Source organism: Lichenostomus cassidix, chromosome 3 (assembly GCF_008360975.1).
Source record: "Lichenostomus cassidix isolate B80296 chromosome 3, HeHo_3.0, whole genome shotgun sequence".
NCBI lineage: Eukaryota > Metazoa > Chordata > Aves > Passeriformes > Meliphagidae > Lichenostomus > Lichenostomus cassidix.
The window spans coordinates 76,783,206-76,804,449 of record NC_139483.1 but is presented as its reverse complement, the minus strand read 5'-3'; the positions used below and the strand labels follow the sequence as shown (position 1 = coordinate 76,804,449).

The 21,244-nt window shown below is 37.0% G+C and overlaps 1 protein-coding gene across 1 annotated transcript in view; it reads right to left on the bottom strand.

Annotated features, from left to right (window-relative positions):
• Window positions 1–21,244, bottom strand: part of RNGTT (RNA guanylyltransferase and 5'-phosphatase) — a 168,778-nt gene that overhangs the window by 16,703 nt on the left and 130,831 nt on the right. The window contains exon 14 of the mRNA XM_085056366.1: window positions 16,147–16,213. Within this exon, the coding sequence (XP_084912492.1) occupies window positions 16,147–16,213 (67 nt within the window). The remainder of the gene's footprint in view (window positions 1–16,146; window positions 16,214–21,244) is intronic.

The window sequence follows — 21,244 nt, the reverse complement described above, 5'->3', positions numbered from 1 at the left end:
TAACAACAACAGCAAAAATCATCTCAGCAGTGCTATGACATCAAAATAATAAAGCAATGATGTGTTGAGAAAAAAGCTGCAAAAGTCACGTTAGGGATTTTTCATCCTTCTAAGATTTCAATTAGAAGGAAAATAATCTTTTTTTCCCATTACTGATAATACACCACAACAAAGATTAATAGCTACTGACTTAATGCAGACTTTCAAAAATTAGCTTTGATCAAAGGAAGTGCTGTAGCGAAAGTCAACTGCCCTAACCCACTTCTCAACTGCCTTTATAGCATTGAGCTGGCATGAACTCCCTCCCCTTTCCTGAACGGTTTCCTTTAAACTTCAAAGCCTAACTGGCTTTGAGGCTTAAGACATAGAAAGCTTTTTCCTTCTTCTTCAAAAGCAATTAAAGACGTGAAGTATAATCTGACCTATAATCTAAAATCTGAGCACACAGGTCTTCTTGATCATCGTGGGGCTACAGAATGTAAAGGGCTCAACAAAGCAGTTAATTGAGGCTCAGTAACTGCAAATGGTTTTTACAGTGCCTGCCAGCTGATGAGGTCAGTCTGCTGAAAGAATGGTAAGCAAGGGCTAATCTATCAATGGCACAAATTTGTCAATAAGTAAAGCTATAGAGGGATTTTTACTGCTTTACCTTTCATTGCAAGCCCCTCCTTCCTTTCCATGCCTTGTTATTAATGAGTCTGCAGAGTTAGGAAGCCAGATTTCCCAGGACACCACGGTAATGGATGTGGGGTGGGGTGACGCAGACTGCAGTAATCACGAGGCAGAGGAATGGACAACATTCATGGACTTGGAAGAGTCACAACTGGCTTCAGAGGATATAATGGATTTTGCAAGATGTGGTCTGAGAAACCTACAAACTTCTTGGTCTCTTTGGGCAGCAGTGCTTCCAGACAAATTAATGACTGTACCTGAGTTTTTATTTTACTATCAGCTAAAGAGGATTGCAACTTTGAATGGTTAGTTCTGATAACAGGAAATAATTAATGGTTTGATAGCTGGTCCTGCCAAAGCCCTGAAAGATAGGAAATCTGGGAAAGCCCACTGTATATGAGCACTCTTTTCATGGCTTTGTCCATACACTTTGTTATTATGTGAGGGATCAATAACAAAATTGGTACATTTAGGCTTCATTCTTATTTCACAAAATTACTTCACCCACATAGACTGCTAAGGCAAGCAACCTAAGGCAAGCAAAGCCAAGGAAAGTCTCTTGAGTTTTCTAACCATACGACGTCTCCAAGAATCCCTTGTCATAAAGCTGTGGCCTGCAAAGACCCATGTATGGGCCAATTCTTAAATCCCCCAGAATTCTGAGCCTAATTTGAGTGCTCTGCTCAAGTCTTACACTTGTATTTGAGTTGCTGTCCTCCCCTACCTGATGCCCAAGACTAAAACAGCTTTAGTTCCCTAACAAATGCAGCTAAAACATTGGGCTTGCTTTTCACATAATGTAATAGCATTTCAAGTTACATCATAACCCCATTCTAAGGACAGCCAGTGACACCAACAACTCCATCCAGGAAAAAATAAATCCTTAAATGCTCTCCTCTAAACGAATAGAGACAAGAAAAGGGAAAGAAAAATGAGGTAACAACAATGGCAACTCTAAACCTGTTGCCCAATAACCTAAAAGTTTATTCTAACACATTAAACTCATTTCATTAGCATGCTTTAGGTAAAACAGTTGTATGTACATAATTCTGCAGTTGAGAAGCCCAAGGTAAAAAGGAGTTGATTTGTCAGGCAAGAGTGCACACACTGGGGAAATTCATGAACTGAAACAGAAAGCCTTGGTTTGTAGTTTCCTGCTGTAACTACTAGCACTAATTACTAATTAGTAATTAGCTAGTACAGATTTTTCCTTAAAGTTCTGAATGAAATATTAACAAGCTAGTAATTAAGTAATTCAGGGTCTGTTTGCTTTAGTGTTTGCATTAGCATTAACTCTAGTATTGTAAATCCAAAACCCGACTCACTGATCTGTAAACGTCCTTCTAAATTAATCAGAGACCTCCTTTGCTTTCCTTCTATTGAAGTTCAATTATTCTGAAACCACTTCCTACGTGTTAATGGTATCCAAAGTGTAACAGGTAGAAAGAGAATGTAATGATGTAGTAAAATGCAGTAATTGTACCTTGCATTATTTTCTAAAAGAACAAAAACATTCTTGTCTCTAGTTCTGTTTTTGCATATTCCTTTATATTGCTTCTACTACTGACCAGCCTCTTCCCTACACCCCACAAAGATTTCAAAGAAATGCTACAACACGTAGTTAATCTGCTCCCGCAGTGATCACCAATCAAGCATGGCTAACCATGACCCACTAATGAAATGAAGCAGAAGCTGGGTTGCACTTGTGTGTATTACTGTTAAATTACACCTGGGTAGGTTAATGTATGACACTAATGGGGCGTTTTATTTGTTGTGTGTGCAGCAGTATCACACAGGCAGAGGGCAGCTCCTCGAGGCAGAGAGGACCATGGTCAGTATTAACCACCTCTGGAAGACTGCCTGAGTCCTGGGCTGGGTCAAGAGGTTCAAGAGCTCTGTTTGGCTGTGGCCTCACTCCCTCCCACTTAAAGCACTGTCAGGGTCTTGGCTGACCCAGTGGGAGTCTGTGGATGACTTCTGCAGAGTTTTAAGTGAGACAACTGTCTTCCAGCAGAACCCAGGTCATTAATTCTGTTCTGAAACAATGCTGACTTCACTACTTCATGCATGAAAAATAGACAAAAATCTCACATCATTGCTGTTACAGAATCCAGCATGGCATCTCATGAATCTACCACTGAGCACATACTCAAATATTTTTTATTACAACACATTAAGCTAAAATCAATAGATTCATTTACTGAAATGGATTTAGTACTTCAGCTAATAAAGGGAAAGTAACAGTTTTTAAAAAGAAGTGACATTTCATTATAACATTCAGTTGTAAACTCACTGGCAGAAATTTTTCTGTATACCAATTAAACAGTAACTCACTGAAGTTAGTAACATAAAAAGCAATATTTAGTAGTTACATTCCCTTCCCAGTAAATTAAAACATCTACAGTTCTCAGAAATACAAATAAAGTCTCTGCACAATGGTTCTAACAATGCTGCCACATTTCTGATATATTCAAATCTTTCTAAACTATTTTCCCCAAAGATATAACATGCTATTGTCTCTACAATCAACCTTTTTCTCATTTGAAGAGAAGCAGAAGTGGCATTTTGAATACTTCAATCTGCTGAAATATAATAGCACTACTGAGTTGGGTTGTTCTTCACTTTTATTCTTACTTTATGCTAGAAAGATAAAACTGCCGTGGTTTTACTATTGTCAAAAAAAAAGTAAATAAATAATGGTTTTGTTGTCTATAACAAGATACTGCATCACTATTAGTTAATTGAGTTTTAATATATATTCCTCTCTCAAATGTGAAACTTTACCAATACTGTAATCATTCTGGAATATTGCCAAGCAGAGGTCTATGTGACCCTTGCAATGAGAATTGTGAAACCAAATTTGATTAAGAAATCATTTAAGTATTTTACTGTAAATTATACAAACAGAGAAACAAATTAGGAATTCAAAAAGAAATAATCTTACCTGATTTGCTGTTTATGTACAGCTTCATTTTCCCATAGGTTTACTGCTTTGTAGGTATCAAGGACATTCTTTGAATTGTACAGGTGCTATTTATTACTTCCTTGGGTAGGAGATCAGCATCCTTCTTTTACTAGAATGAAATCTCATCCTTTTCCCTACAGGCCAGCCTTTCACGGGCACAATCTAATTTAGTTACATCTTCCACATTTGCTAACCTTCTTTAAGAGCCACCAACTTTCTCATCAGAGGCCTAACAGACCCTAAGCTTACAAGACTTATCTAGTTTTGAAGATTTTTTTTTAGGATAGAAATAGTGGAAAAAATAGGTATCTGAAAATCAATTACCAGCAGCTGAAGAGACAATTAAGCTACAGCACTTGTCTATGGGGAATACTATACTGGAAATGCTCACTTGGAGTCAAAACTGCTGTACAATAAGAATTTGGTTTTACTCCAGCCTTTAATCTCATACTTAGAAAAGTCCAGAGAGAAAGGCAAGATGCGTATTTGCACCATTACATTAGTTACTTAACATTTAGGAGCTAGTTTCTGTATGTTATCCACAGAGAGACTGGCACCTCTAGAAAGCAATTTGAAAGACTCAGAGAGGCAACCATCAGGCACTTTTCTTAGAGGATCCCTGATTCACCCCAGGATTCCACTGTTTTCCACCACCTACACAAGGAGCCTGTGGGTTCTATGGTGGTTGAAATTAGGTCATGTGACCTTCTTTATAGGTATTCTAATTAGACAGGATATTATCTACAACCCCTTTTCCTTTCAAAGCTGATATCCTGCATAATTACCTCATTTGATATTTCTTCTACCTTCTGTGTTATTGTTTGCAACCCTATTCTTTTTCATTTATCTAAATTTAATCTGCATTTGCCTTTTACTAGCCCTAAACCAGCACAGTACCTCTCAGTATGATAATTTTTGCCATCAACTGTTTTTTCTCCAATCTTATCAGTATCTGACATTTAAAATATTTCTCATTCATGATATTCTCTATTCATTTTATATATATTATAAAGAAAGGTCTCAGGAACAATTTCCTAGTCAAAGAATTTCCCTATTATACCATCTCTCACCCTCTGCAACTTCAACATCTTGATTTATTCATGAGTAATTTATTTTAAAGACATTATCATCTGCATTTCGTGAAGGTACTACAAGTTCAAGCTCATTTATCAAGTTCAACCTCATTTGTTCAGTTCAGATTCAAAATAATTCACCTCTAAAAAGCTTAATAAATTTAGATATTCTCTGCCTATAAACTGTGTACAATAACAATTTGCTTTCTTTTCCCCCCTCAAGCCTGATCTTTGATGATGTTCTCTTTCTCTAAAAAAATAAACAACAAAGAAATGGTAAAAAAATTTCTAAAATATCTTTTGTTGTCTCTTTCAATTAGAATTAATTTACAATCGGGTCTGATTTTTATAATTTTACTTTGAATCTATTTTTTATTTATTCTTTTTCCTTGACTGTTATCCATCCTACTGCCTTTATTTCACTTGCCTCCACTACCAACAAAAGCCTCTAATACAGAAAAAAAGATGAAAACTTATTTCCAAAATCAGAACAGATTAATGAACAATTATGATCACAAACATGACATGAAACAAGTATTTTCTAAAGTAAACAATTAAAGCACACAAATGTAGGATACTACTTTCTCTGAGAAGACAATTATCTAAAAGAAGTTTCCTTAATTGTCTAAAACTCCAAGCAACTTGAGCACACTGCCATACTGTCTGAGTATTATATCCTAGTCAAAAGAAAATGCAAATGCAATCACATTTATGGAAACTAAGCGTGGGGATGTCTACATCAAAGGAAAAAAACAGTCCCTACTGCCACTCAGTCAAGCATACGAGCTGGCCCCATAAACAGCTGTTGTCATCAAGGTATCCTCAATTATTCAGAACAAATTACACTCTCTATGTGCAGAGGCACACCCAAACCAGGTTTGACAATGCAGCTATAAGAGAAGAACAGCTGCAGAAACAAATTACCATGTTCAAGAGCTTAAAATCATCATGGACAAATCATTCTCTCTCCAGATGATTTTTGTAAAACATAAGAAAGCCAAACAAAAGATGGTGCCAGCCCCAAATCACCCACGTATGGGAGCCAGAACACTCTCAAACACTGAAGCTTGTGAAAGAACAATGTGACAAAGAGGACAAGGACAATAGCAAAGCACAACTTGCACTACAGCATGAGAAATCTGGCAGTTTTACAATGACCTGATCAGTTATTCCACTGTGACAAGTATGAAGGCTCAACCCAAAGAAGATGAGCAATATCTGCAATATCTATGCTCATCTGTTGCTAAAACAAGCCTTTCATTTCCAGGAGCATTCTCAGCAATTTTTAGTTGGTAGTGAGCAAAAACTGTATGGTTCAGAAACAGAGCTTAAGCCTTTTGTTTTGCATCTTTTTGAAATGGAAAATAAACTGTCTATTAATGTGTTATTATAATGAGACATAATCTGCATGTCCTAATGCTCATATTTATCACAGTATGTTTCCATACCACTGGGCATAGGAAAGCTACCCTAAGCACAATCTGCTTATTGCTTGAAAATCCAGTTTTCTGTATGACTGTACCTCTCAGAACAGTATCTGTAGGGGGTCAACGGTAAATACTTGCAAAATTACCAGTAAAGTAAGAAAGCAAATAAATTCAAGAAGAACTACAAATCTACCATCTCTAATGTGATAAAAAACTGCTTTTTGGCTTAATCTCGTGGGTAGTATGACAGAAGTATTCCAAAAAAATGAACTAAAGAAGCAAATACTAATGGTCTCAGGGATTCATTTTGGAGGCTTTTTTTAAGAGTCAGTGTTGCTGCTGGAACAGGGTCTGCAGACAAGACTGTAGGGGAAGGGAAGGTATGAATGTTAGACAGTGTGACTGTGACTTCCCAGCATATATGCAAGTGTTGTTTTGTCAGGTATCCTGCGTTGAGTGCTGTTACACACCCTCTTCCCTTACTAATGCACAACAATTCCATCCCATTTCACACATTTATGAAATCTCTTGGCTTGTTTATATCCAACAGCTACTCACCGGCTGCTCTTCTTCCAGCCTGTTACTCCCGAGCTTTGCTGCTAATCTAGCCACTGCTGCCACTTCCAATTTCTTTTCTTCTTAGCTATACTTGTTTTAAAATTATTTATATGGCTCTGAACAATCTATAAACCTCTCGAGTTTTAGAGATATTCTGGAGAACATCAGCTTCTCTCAGCTCCAGTTAGACTCACAAATTTTTTAGATTAAGCCAGAGATGCTTTATTTTCAACATATACCGTGTACTCCATTAAAAAATCCATACTGTGTCATTACAGGAAAACAGCTGCAGAATGACTTCAAAGAAAACACCCAATCTTTCTTCTTCTAAATAAACATTTTAGTGAAGAAAACACAACATGTTCTTTGAAATAGGACCATAGGATCTCTGGAATATAACGCAATTCTACCTCTTAATGGATAAAAAGTGCATCTTTTCATATTTTTTGTATTATGAAAAAAACCAGATGCTTTCAAGGTAAACATGTAACAAGAAAAATCCCAAGATACTAAGAATGGAAGTACTGAAAGCCTTGTATAATGCAAGCTGTGGTCACAGCCATCGGAAAAGATAAGAAGGAAGAACTTACAGGAATACTGTATGTTCATATTACAGACGGAAATGAAGCTCTATTCAATCAGTACCAGCAGAGGTTCAGAAACATCCAACTGTAAAATTTCCCACTAGACACAATAAATTATGCCATTTTTTATACCCTTACGAAGTAGTTAGTTTCAAAGCAGTGATTGCTTGTAGTCCAAAATGGCACAGAACCTGAAAAATTCAGATCAGAAGCCAACACCCCAGCTGACACCCAATCCAGCCTCCTGCTCTAGGTGGGGTTAACTTCAAGGATGAGTCAGATTGCTCAGGGTCTCTCCAGTTAAACTTTAAAAATCTCCATAGACAGAGATTTTACAGGGTCTTCAGAAAACTTGCTGCTGTCCTCAACCAACTTCCATGTGAAATTTTTCTTGCATTCAACTGGAGTTTTCCTGCTTGTCTTTACCCAAGTATCTCTGAGAAATATCTGGCTCACTTCCTTTCTGCAATCTCACTTTAGGTGATGGAGGACTGCAATTAGTCCCCCCTCTATCCTTCTCACCCTAACAAACCCATTTTCTTTAACCTCTCCACATAAGGCCACATGCTCTTCCCTTTGCCATGACCCCCACAGGGGTCTGTCCAGCAGGGTGGATTCTCCTGCCCCACAACAGCATACAGATGTCTCTCACAAATGCTTGAGCAGAGAACAGGGACCTTCCTTGACCTGCTGGCAACACCTTGGCTAAGATGACTCAAGGTGTGGTTGGCCTTTCCCAGTGCCAGGGCACGTGGCTAGCTCAGCTCAACTTGTGGCCACTGGGAGCTGGGGGTGCCTCTCTGCAGAGCTGCTCTGCAGCCACTCAAGGCTCGAGGTTGCTCTGCCCCTGATGCACAGCCCTGAATTTGCTCCTCCTGAACTTGTCAAGGTTCCTTTGTCAGCACTTGTTTTTCTAAGCCTTTTGAGAAATGAGGTATGATCATACTGATTTTGTATTGCTGAGATGCATTTGTAAGCCCAGGAATGGAAGGCTCACAAAAACCTGCAATCTGTTCAATTTACAATGCTCATGAAAAGCATTTGAAGCTTTTTTTTCTCTATGTAGTTAATATAGAGGTAAATAGAAAACAACAAAAACCCCCCAATAAATTAAGATGTACAATCAGTTAGCTATTATTTTAACCTTTCCAGAAGGCTTAATTTACCCAATGCTTGCCAAGAACAAACTTGGATTGATTTAAAAAAAAAACTAATAGGAGCTGAAATAACAAAACCTGTCCCCCCCACCCCCCCAAAAAACCCCCAAAACCCCAGCAAAAATCATAATCCAAAACCAAGCACCAATTATTCTATCTTTTTCTCAGTAACAAGAGAAAACTGCAGAGGTAATATTCCTAATTCTGTGGACTTCTGTGGAACACTGCATGCTTTACAGGGAACCATTTTTTAAACTAAATTCATAGCTATAATCATGACAAAAAGCAAAATGGGGCCTGATCCATCAGAAGAGAGTGAATCTATAAATTACAGCTCATTAACATTTTGTTCTTAGGGGCAGCATTTGTGACAGCATACAAAATCACTGCTTCAGTTTTTGCAGTGCTAATGCAGATTTTGTAGTTATTCTTTCTGTTTACATCACCAGTTCTAAGGCTAGATTTTTTTTTAAGTATTTTATTTTTGTCCCGTAATATGTCTACAGAGAATAAATATGCCCACTGTATGCTGGCTTTTACTGTAATATAAATGCGCATATATATTATATTACTATTTATTTATATTATTGGTGCCTAACATTCCCAGGCAGGACTGAGGGGTCTAATATTCCAGGGTCTATAGAAACACACAAGCAGTCAGGACACCTTGCCCTTAGAGAAGCAAGCACAATTGAGAAAAGCTGCAACAAACAATGTCAAGTTGTAGAGAAATGTAAGGAGGAAGTCAAGGGATAAAGAATTAAGCCATATGCCTTTTGTCTTTCCTAGTTAATTCTCAAAGTAATGGTTCAAAAGTGCCTTTTTTTTCAAAATGAGCTAAATTTGCTACCTTTAACAAACATATAATCTAGGAATGAGCAGTTGGTGATTTTTTTGCTAGCACCTTACATTTTCTAACTTGCAGTTTTTTCAGTAAATTCTTCCTAGCACCTCCCCCACCTTCTTTACAAGCTATCAACTGTGTGGGTAGGGCAGAACCTCCCAGAGATTCTGTTACTGCTCTCATGAATGAAGAATTTAGTTACTGAATATGTTTGGATTATTGTTAGGAAACAAAGAAAGGCACCTTGAGCTTTGGATAGAAGATTCCAAGATGTCTAAGCACTCTAGGTTCCATCAGGTTAATTTCAAGTCCTAGGGTGTTCTTCTGAAAACCCTCTCACTGCTGAGAATCAACTTTATTTTTAATGTAAAACTTCCCAGCATTCCTGCCAAAGGCAAACACAGTCTGTAACCCTATGCCAGGTAACTTTTCATGTATCTCAGCAAACCCTGAAGATAAAAAATAAGATGTTGAATTTGACTCAGTACTGTGGAATGAAAGGAGTGAGTGCAGAAGAAAGGAATGAGTGGAATAGGACAGGCTCAAGCTCCAGAAGGCATTATCTCAGCATTGTATGTCCTCCCATGAGATTCTGTACCTTGCCATCCTGTACCAATAAACACTAGGAACAAAGCCTAAATTCCCACTACATTGAGAAATTTATTTTAAAATATTACCTCTCACTAAGCCCTTTAAAAAAAAAAAAAGCTGCTGAAACTGTTTCCATATATTGACTTCTGCATGACACTCAAGTATAGGTGGTTTCCACAAAAGACAGAATAACAAAAACAAAGAAGGATTTCCCTATGCAGTTTCTCAACCGCCCAATACTAGCAATTCCAGTGATGGCCAGTACAGTTTCTACGTGTTGCAAGAGGATATGAAAATCCTGCTGTAACATCCCACAAAACTCTATAAAATATAAGAGACATGTATCAGTTCTCTTGGAAGACTGCTAACAATAATAAGTGCATATAATTAACATTGATTACTTTATCCTAAAGATGCAGTTTGAACTTCAGAAGAGGTAGATTATACAGCTTTATCCTCATTTTGTGTGTTTTAATTTAGAGTGACTGTGTTTAATGAAACGTAGGGACTCAGATTACCTGGGTTTATCTTCTTTCACAATCATCAAATCATATAATTACCACATTACTTCTCAATACTGTCAAGGTATTTGTTTCTAGTGGAAGTTGGATACAGATCTGTAGCTCTCAAAGCATTCTTCAGCTTTCAGAATAAAATTATTTCTGTCCAGCATAACCCATTTGCTATTCTATCATTACTTTCCTAGTTAAAAATCATCTTCTCCTGTTTTCCTTCCCATCACTGTTCATATTAACTCTGCTAATAAGAAGATGAAACAATCCTTCTCTGACACTACCTTGCTGAGCTAACCAAGCAGGTTACAACTATTTGTCTTTAATCTGAAAGGCACCTGTTCAACTCAGTGGTGTCTGTCAGTTTGAAATTACTTGTCTTCAATACACTTACAGATAAATCTGTATTTTTGTTTTCTCAGGAACATCTCACTTCAGAGATTCTAGGGCTGTACCATCTTCAAGCTGAAGACATGATTTCCCTATGTCATACACTATGGCATTCCACATCACATAAAATACAATAACAGCACAAAACAGTAAGAAAGGGAGATAGGCAACAAAAACAAAATTCAGGTTATGACTTGACCATGATAAATGAGAAATTATTTTGCTCTACTATTTGCCCTAGCAGTGAATACAAAAACTTCTGTGATTATGTATGAAAGTCCAGTAAGCAAAGCATCAAATAACTAAGGCACCAACATACTCTTGGCGGCTGTCAACAGGCACAAAGGGAAAACTTTCAAACATTTTTTGCTAAAAGACTGTACAGACCACACTGCTACTGTGGAGTTCTGTCAGAAGAGCAAATGAATGTATGGCAAAAATTGGACTAATTCTCCCCCTAAACTTGGAGTGGTCTGAAGAGCTGTACCCTAGACAAACGTATCCCAAGATTTGGGATCACTAACTGGTAGTAGAAGTCATTATCACTCAGGGAAGAAAAACATGCTAGCTTCAGCTGAGAAATCAGCAGCTTATCCTAGCTTAAAAAATAAGCTCTTAAAAGCAGCAAGATCATAAATTCATTCCTTTTCTCTCTTCTTTCAGGAAAAGATTGGTAAATTGTGGCCAATCATTTCAGTAATCAACTACAGATATTTGACATTGCTGCAAGAGTCATAAATGATGTCTCACCTGGCTCTCAGACATCAGATCAGCCTGTGTGTTTGGACAAAGTTAAGGCAAGGACAAAGGTAATGTTCATGAAGTTTCAGCTCTTGGGAACATTACAGTAAATTCTCTGAGGTGCTGAGAAGTTGCCTGCAGATCTTAGAGTAAAGGTGGATGGATTTGTATCTGGAAAGTCTACAGGTTTTGATGTGATATGGTTGAAGAAATTATTTTTGGGGTGATTGCCTGCCGCAAGGCCTCTCTCTGGCAGAACTTCACTATACTTTATCATGTTTTAACTTAAAACTGTATTTGCTGAGGGAAAATGAGGCAGTTGGGCAAATAACAGCTTAGAACCAAACTGAATTCCCAGAGTGTAGGTGGTCATCTTAGCTGCCTCAGCAATCAGCAACACTATTCTCAAGTTTAATAAAATCACAGATTATGGCTACTGAGGTGCAAGTCAAAGCAGAGAGCTTGATTGCTTGCCAGTCCTTGACAGCAAGACTGCTGTAACTACAGCAGCAAATTCCCCAAAAGCAAATTTAAAGCTCAGAATCTTTCTACTGGGCTCCTATCATAGAAACAAAATACTAAGAACACATTATTCTTTTCAAAATATTCTTTTCAATGTATGTATCCTCATATTCTATTAAATCGAACAATTCTATTTTGAACAAAGTAGTACTTACTATGAATCTTTTTAATAACTACTCTTAAAATACTAAAAATAAAATAGTAGTAATTAATCTTTATTAAAATGGTAATTTAATGTGCTAAGAAAGCCAAAAAATGAAACTAGTCATTAGCTCATAGTAAAGACTGCCAGAAGCTTCATTACTTATTAATAATGGAGAACACAGTGTACTGAACCATTTCCCCTAACCCGAGAAGTTACCAAGAACTGAACTGTAAAAACTGAAAATCCTAATAAATTGATTAAGAAATATTATTTCCTTTATAGATACAATTACTGCATATAATGTAGCTAAGTTTTCATTGTAATCTACATTGATCAAATCTCAAGTTTAAAAACAATGTTTCATAAAACCCCATTAACACACCCTTCCATTGGGCAACTATTATGTATGCTGGGACAATGGATTTAGTTACTTCTAATAAACACAAAATTTCTACCATAAAGTTTTTGCTTTAATAACTTCATTGTTAGCAAAAGAACACTAAAACTATTTAGGAAGAAAAGCTTAAAGAAAGCTTGACAGTTAATTCCTGTTGATGACAATACTTTATCTTCTTGATCAAGATTATCACTTATAGCAACTTTTTTAATTTAAACAAATTTCCAAGAGTTATTTAATAAATACAACCATTTAAGATCCAAAGAAAGCTGCAAATCATCACGTTGCTCCAAAGTTCTTTGAAAGAAAGCAGAAGTGTACAAGAGTAACTACTATTATTACTACTGACATAATTTAAATGGGAAAAGATACTGAAAGCAAACATTTATGGTGAAACTGTTCTACAGCACCTTTGAATGGACACTAGAATTAAACAACAATTTAGAATCATTTTATTTAGGAACAAAATTAAATTATTAGAAGTAACTACCTGCTATTAAATTGATTCCTTCAATATCACCTTAAAGAATAATCCCCTGGAAAAAAAATGGGAAACCATTACCATAGCAGATTTTTTAAATAATTAATTAAAGAGTCTCAGAAGCTAACTGAAACAACCATCATTTATATAAGTCACGGAACTTACTGAAACTCACTAAGTATTACCCCAGAACAAGAGCAATCACAAACACTATGCAAAAAACTTAAAAGTTCTATAATAAACTGTTCAAAGTAGCAACATCCAAAATCTTGCAGTACCTATGAATTAGCACATTATTAGAAAAGTTAGAGTTCCAGGCAGATCCCTCTAGCCAGGAATACACTCTTTTTTCCAGTTTCTTGTATCTATCTTCTACCAGATGCAGGATTCAAAAGCTTGAGGAATGAATGCTTCACTTTTCTCTTGAATAATATAGTATAGATATCCAACACCTATCATGCACAACCACTGATAACACTGAAAGCAAGTTCAGGAGGAAGATGAAGTAATTTCAGTTAATCTTAACGGTTCAGCTATGTCTCAGAAACATTATAAATATTAATATATATTAATGAAATATTGATATAAGAAAGAAAGACATAGAAAAATCATCCTAGAAGAGACATTAGTAGTTCAAACTCTTTTCCCGGAATTGCCATCTACAGTTCTTCATCATCAAAGACATTGGTGCAATTATCTGCAGCACAGTTTTGGAAAAACAAACTTGTTTGCTTTTGGGAAAGGATACTTTGATCAGGAGTTTTTCTTTTTGCAGTTTTGCAAATGGACATAAATTGAAACATGAATTTGTGAGTAATAGCATGGCAGTTTATATGTTTACTATGAATATTTCAAAGACCTGGTAACATTCCTACTTGTCCAAGTGAAAGTGCACTAAAATGCACTGGAAGTACTGCTGTCTAATAATGGTCCACTTTGAGTAATAAATCTACACTGGCAGAGGACTGTAGTGGTTTGGAACATTCCTTAATGCACACGTTTAGCAAAAAATGCTATATCTTAATAGACTACGTAATACTTGGGATGTTTGCAAATGAACACGAGTTGGTAATTTATATAACAAGAGAGACCAATATATCACACAGTGTGTAAAAGCATTTCTGAACTATAAGGTTATAAAGACTCTGCCTTATATCTATTCCAGGACCATATGTAGCTCACTGGTCTTTTAACTGATGGAATCATCAGCAAATGCATATTAAACACCTGAAGAAGTGCTGGGGGAAGAATGAAAAAAAAACCTGTGTCAACAGTTACGAGAGACCATTGTACATCTCTAGAGTACATAAACTTCTTTCTGCAGCACCAGCTCTCAATGTGAATTATTATTCCCCCCCCTTTTTTTTTTTGATGCTGAGGATCCCTAGGAAGTTGTGACCTCATCACTCTATACCAGTTCCTCTGACTGCCGTGCAGCAAACATCCCTGTAGAATCTCAAGCAATCAGAGAGGAGCCTCAATTTCAGAAGCTTTTTGTCTTTGCTAACTACATGCCATTTCCCTGTTGACGATAATAACAAGCCACACCAATCAGCTCACCACTTCAGCATTGCCTTTAGCACCAGGAGAAAAGCAAAGCAAAGCAAAGCAAAGCAAAGCAAAGCAAAGCAAAGCAACAGTGTGCAAACACATTCCCATATAAATGCCTATGGCTCCAAAAACAAAAATTATATTTTATAGAGTACAGCTTGTGGAATTAGCTTATTCAAACATATCAATGTAATCTACAGTAATTAAGTGGAAAATAGGCTTTGTTTTCCGAAGGTAGCAACTGAAATTTATTTTGATTATCCATATTCTGTGGTACCTATTCTGTGGCAAACACAACATTTAGGATGAGACTACACCAGTGATATATTACCAGAAAGTCTAGTATTAACTTCCTCAAATTACCTGTATGTCAGGTATTTACCAAGCATTGTACCATATACAAAGAAAGAACTGCTGACACAACAGAAAACGCAGTTGTGCCCATATCTTCAATACTATGCCATCCCCTCCCCCATAAAAGGCAACAATAGTAATACAGAAGGGTATGTCGAACAGAAAAAAATGGTATTGATTGGAGTTACAGGTTGGATTCCAGGAGCAATTACATAGATTTCGTTTCTGTGGTTTGGAAGATGCAAGATGGGGAAAATAAAAATCAGGAATAGAGAATGACTGCTCACCACTTTTCTTGACATAAGGCCTAGGTTGAACCAAAAAGAATAATTTGGCAATGTTTAAGTTATAAAAAGTATTTGCTAGATACCGTTGGGAATACTGTTTAGTAACATAATTAGGGATAGCAAAAGAACACATTTTAGTTTTAGAAATTCAGTTTCATTTTGATGTAAGACAAAACCAAGGCTTTTAAAATTCTGAGGCACAAGCATCTGCCCAGTATGGAGGGAACAATGCAGTCAAGAGTGGAGAATATGTAATAATTACAGGTATCATCTGGGACATGGGAACACTTTAGCATTCTAAAACAGATACCACATTTCCACATAGCAAAGTAATAGCTGAAATGCTAATGCCTCCCTCTCTTTGTTCTAATGAAAATACTAATGACATTCGTCAGAATCAGTCCATATATTCTTGTAAAACATTTTTGTTTGCAAGTGACATGACAGTAGCTAATTAGCAACTAGCAATTAGAAACATGAAACTATTATAGTTCCACTGAAGAAAAAGAAACAATAAGTCATAAAAGACAAATTATTTTCCAGCAATTGTATGAGTCTTTCATAATAAATCTAATAATACTGGGAAAACAATCTGTGCTTTTTACTGCAGTGTCTTCCCTGTCAAGGATCACTAAAAGAACTACAGGGCTCCAAAAGTGACTTTGCTTTGAAATGTCTCTGACATGAAACCTTCTGATAATTAAATCAGAGTCAAAATTAATCAAAAGAGGATTGGACAAAGCTTCTTTGACAAGTTAAGAGCAAATATTAAACCAAAAGCAAACCCAGAATATGGTAAACATAACCAAAGCAGCACTAATTCCCATTGTTTTTCTAAATCATATAAAATGCAATGATTGAAATATCCCCCTCCCCCCCAGCTTATTAATCGTACCTTAATTTGTGCAAAAGGTCTGTCAAAGTTTCCAACATAAAGAAGACCAACATTCTGGGTGAGTAGCCTAAAAAATGAAAAAAATCTTTTAAGATATCACTTTACATCCAGAAGTTTTTCTGCATCTGCAGTAATTGTTACCAAACCCTAGCAGGGTAACAATCTTCACCATGATAGCATGAGCTACCCTTGCCAGTCTGGTTACACAATTGTATTTGAACTACTATAAAAAAGGAAAGACGTGCATTAAAGATGGATGCACCCCAGTAATTCATGTTTATGTTGCAAGCAGCTATTCAACAAAATAATTTCACAAGGTTTCTTTGTGATGGATGTCACTCAGTAATGTGAAGAATGGCAGGTATGTTCCTTTTCTATTTATTAGAGACCATTAGAGACAAAGAGACAGCAAGAGAAAGGAATAATAAACACACATTCAGAGCAGCAAGCCCAAGAGTTAAAACAGATTAGAGTACATAAAAGTATGCACAGTAATACAAAAATGACATCACTAGGAGTAGAGAAATAATAGAGAATCTCTGTAATATCATCTAATGGCTTGCTAAATAGAAAGAGACCCAGACAGAACTTGTGCTTGCAGTCCTCTTCAAGTCTCAATGAAGTTGTTGCATACACCAGGAAGATGCAGAGGGACAGTGCGGTAAGTTGTCTCAAATGCCTGCTCATACTTCTGGAAAAGAGTTTGGTTTCTGCAGATACTGTGCAAGTCAATTCTATCAGTACACAAACTCCAAATCCCAGAGGAGCATTAGGGCACTGCTATTACGAACAGCATTGCTAAGGAAAGGCCCAGCAGTCATTCCCTCCAGTTTAGAGCCTCATAAGCATTGCACTGAAAAACAGATTGTTCATAATAATGAGAACTTTTTTGATTACATACCCTGGAAAGAGTTTCTGTTTTGATTAAAAGGGACATTGAAACCCCATCATAGTCTTCCACAGCTCCAAGTTTTCTTTAAGTGTTTCCCATTTTATATTTTCTTTCAATTTTACATCCCATTCCCTTTAGCAACAAGACCTCACATATGAATTAAATTAAATAGCCAGAAATAAGTAAAAATATAGGCATCACTCAGCTTAAGCAATGACACTGAGGTGTCTCTTTCTTACACTATTAAACATATATAAATATATGTATATATACACTTATAATTCATACCGAGTGAATTTTTTTTTAATAACTAAGCCACCTGTAATTTTCGACTCATTTCTCACCATTACCAGGCCTGTTTTCATAAACAAAAGAAACAGAAACTTAGATGACAGTCAGTAATTTTGACCCCACAGAACATATACATCTTAGTATGATCTTGATTCTCCCCAGTTCTGACAACAGTATGACATACATGAATTTAAACTGGTTCACCAACCATGGGAATTGGTGGAACTGAGCAAAATTACAAAGTCAAAACAATCACATATATAAAACAGTTAAGTAAGAAGAGGTATTGAACTATCACTCTTCAAAAAACCCTTCTGCAATTAGATATGGTACATAAAAATGTCCAGTGCACCAACAGAAACACCCAAAGGACGGAAAGAACAATAAGGATCAGACCACATCAGCCACAGTACGGACAGGCAAGGGGACTCTTCCCTTTCCCTATCAGTGTGCCAGACTCCATCGGGAAGACTTGTACTGTTTCCCAATGGTTCAGTAGTATATGTAAGTCAGGATAAGCCTAGCAAACTCATTTTCAGTCACAACAAGTCAAATTTATTCAGAACTCAGGTATCTGGAACTGGAAAATACAGCATATTGATCAAATTTTCTCCTAAGGCTATAAAGCAAAATTAGAAAATATTTAAGGGTTTTTTAAATTGAAAGAAACATATGGGAAGTAATTAGCAAAGAAGGTTTAAAGAGATTGCAAAAAGGATTCAAGGTAGGTCACCATATTTCAGAGGAAGGCATCTTAAAGCAACAATGTATTCTTAAAAAGAACAACACTTAATTACTGTAAGACAGAAAAGAAAAATAAAATAATCCACTAGCATATTTCTAGAAAGGGACCTTAAAAAAGAGAAAACATACAGTATGATTATTCCCATGTGGTTATGATTCATGTTTTCTTTATCAGATAAAGATGTAGTATCATTAAAAATCTAAGTCTTTAGGATTGCTTTAGTTAGAAGTAACAAACATCCAGGGAACCTTAAGACTGGTCTTTCCAAGACACTGCTCAATTGTCTGTCACTGATGAAGCTCCAAACAAACTGCAAGAATTGACTTCCTTAACAAGACTGATACTGACAAAGTATAAGCTGATTACTGTTTATTCATCTTTCACTGCCTCTGCTAAAAAGTATTTGATTTATAACTTTTTATTTGTATTCACATGGCACTTCAAAAAGCAATGTTAATTCAATGCCGTGTTTGGAAAAATATTAGGGAACAGAGTTATTTGTAGCTCTCCCTTCCTTAAATAAGAGGTTGTATTCTATATTTCTCTGTTTACACATTCCTCTTGAGTTCTGTAGTTCAAAATTGTATCACCAACATGTAGTCAGTTTCCATTTAAGAACTCAAGAAGGTTGAAATGAGTACCCTAATACAATCTTAATGTTCTGAAATAGGGGGTTTATGCCCCTAAATGGTCTGAGCAATTAAAAAATATCCAACCTCATCACTTGTCTAAACTCTTTTACTCCAGGTCTTTCTTGTAGCATAATCTCTGTATTTCAGAGACTGAGCTCACACAGAAGAGCCTGGAGAGGCAAGCAGACTGTGACAAGAGTCATTGCTGAGACTCTGGAACAAGCCAAGCTACTGCAAGAGTGTTACCATCTCCTCAGCAGCCACCAGTAGCAGTACCAAAAAGCCATGTGCCGTTGAGGGGTGAGACAGAGGAGTATGTGCCAAACTCGATCTCATCCATAGAAACTCAGCATAACTGACCTCTAAATGGCCACTAAGATGTACCTCTCGCTAGTCAGAAAATTCAAATTATACATATCTGGTTTTGGAGTTCTTCTTTACCACAAGACCAATGTATTTTTAAGTACCTAAAATTAACTTTCTATCATAAACTTCCATGTGTCTACATTGATACAGATATTCTCTTCTAATACTCTCAACTAATTACCCTTTGCCTTTAAAGACTTTCCAATGGTAAGCAAGTTTGATTTTAAGCACTTACATGCCAATGTTGTCTTTTAAATGACAATCTACTATTTCTTACACTTGCGCAGGTCTGCTCTTAAAACACCATCAGCAGTACTCAACAGCAAACCGTGATAAACGCTAGGTATCACTTGTAAGTGGCGAAAATCAATACCAGGCTACAAAACGGTGGTGACAGTTTCACAGCACAATTATCATCTTTGAATTTCACTTCAAATAATTACCTTGAAATTATGAGAAACAGTCATCAAAAATTTGAATGCCTACTGGCATTTCAACACATAGATTTATTTTTCTTTAAGAATATATAGCAATATACAAAGTTGCCTAGCTTACAGACTGACGTATTTTATTTGTAGTCTCTTCAATTCAATACATTATCAATATAATAATATTTTCTGTACATCAAAGGAAAGAATCATGACTCCAAGAAGCAGTAGTTCTTTAAGATGTGTTTTCCATATGTAATACGACACTTTGTGCTCTCCTGTCCTATACACCCAAGGGAGCAGACTGCTAGCCCAATGTGCCTGTTAGGGCTGCACAGTTAAATTCAATGCAAACTACATAAAAACACAAAAAGTGTCTGGACAAATGATTTCAGAGTTTTGACAATATAATATCAAGGTCTTTAAAGGCCCTTCCAGTACCAAGAAAATACTGCCAGATAGTTATCACAAGATTTCCCCAGATTTGGTCTTTTCTGGGATATAAACATACACAATGTTTTCAAAATCCAAGCTGCAGAAGCCAGGCACTGCTGTTTGTGGGGGAAGTGGACCATAGGAGTAGGCATGGTCAGGCCAAGTGATCCAAAAAGTGTGGTGGCAACAGTGATGTGAGAGTGGTTAATGCAAATAAATACAGGACAGGACTAAGAACTTGAGTAAAAGGAAACTTGCAGTAAGGCACTGACGGATGGCAGGGGATGTGGAATACAAGGGATGAGAAAAGGTACAAAGGAGTGACAAAGCAGCCCTCTGGGCTGGAAAGCACTGGGATAGAGCTCTGGGCTGGAGAAGACAAAAGGATTAGAGAATGGGAGCTGCAGAAACTGATTTACCACAGAGTTCATCCTCCCTGAGCATAGCTGACCTTGTCTGGGGGCTGGGGCATTCCCAGTACCATTTCCTCTTTCCTATTGCCTTTGGCCATGGGAAGTAGAGTGGATATGGATTTTATGAAGGCAGCACATTTTGAAGAAGCCTGATCATTTCCTCTTCTCCATACACAGTCTGTTTCTGCTAACTCACTAAGACATGCTAAGATGAAAGTGAATTACCCATTCAGTACCTAAAGGGGAGGGGGCGGTTAACAGAGCTGGAGAGGAACTTTTTACAAGGGCCTGTAATGATAGGACATGGGGAAATGGCTTTAAACTGAAACAAGGCAGGTTTAGATTAAGTATTAGGAAGAAATTCTCCACTGTGAGGGTGGTGAGAACAGGTTGCTCAGAGAAGTTGTGGATGCCCTATCCCTGGAAGTGTTCAAGACTAGGCTGGATAGGGTTTTGAGCCACCTGGTCTAGTGGAAAGTGTCCCTGCCTATGGCAGGGGGCTTGGAACTTGGAACCCAAACCACTCTGTGATTTCAGGACAATACCGACAAAAATTCAGGCACTACTCACCAATCCACCAATGCTCCAGCCATTAAGTAGCATTTTGTGAAGACAGAAAAGCAGGTGTCAAATATTTCCTCCATATCTTGTTGGGAGGTGATCTGTACTGCAAAGGCCCACCCATTCAGACTCAAAGGCTGCCTTGAAAATCCACTCAGGTTATCAAACAGGACCACTCAAACTAGAGCTGAACACATTAACTTTTGAGTGATTCATACACAAACCAGCTGTGAGTCTCCCTCTAGGCTACCTGGATCCTAGTGCTGCTGTGCAGATTATGGAACGAGGTTTCCAGAAAGAAGCATGCAGGGAAATAAAGGTGCAGGGAGGAGCCA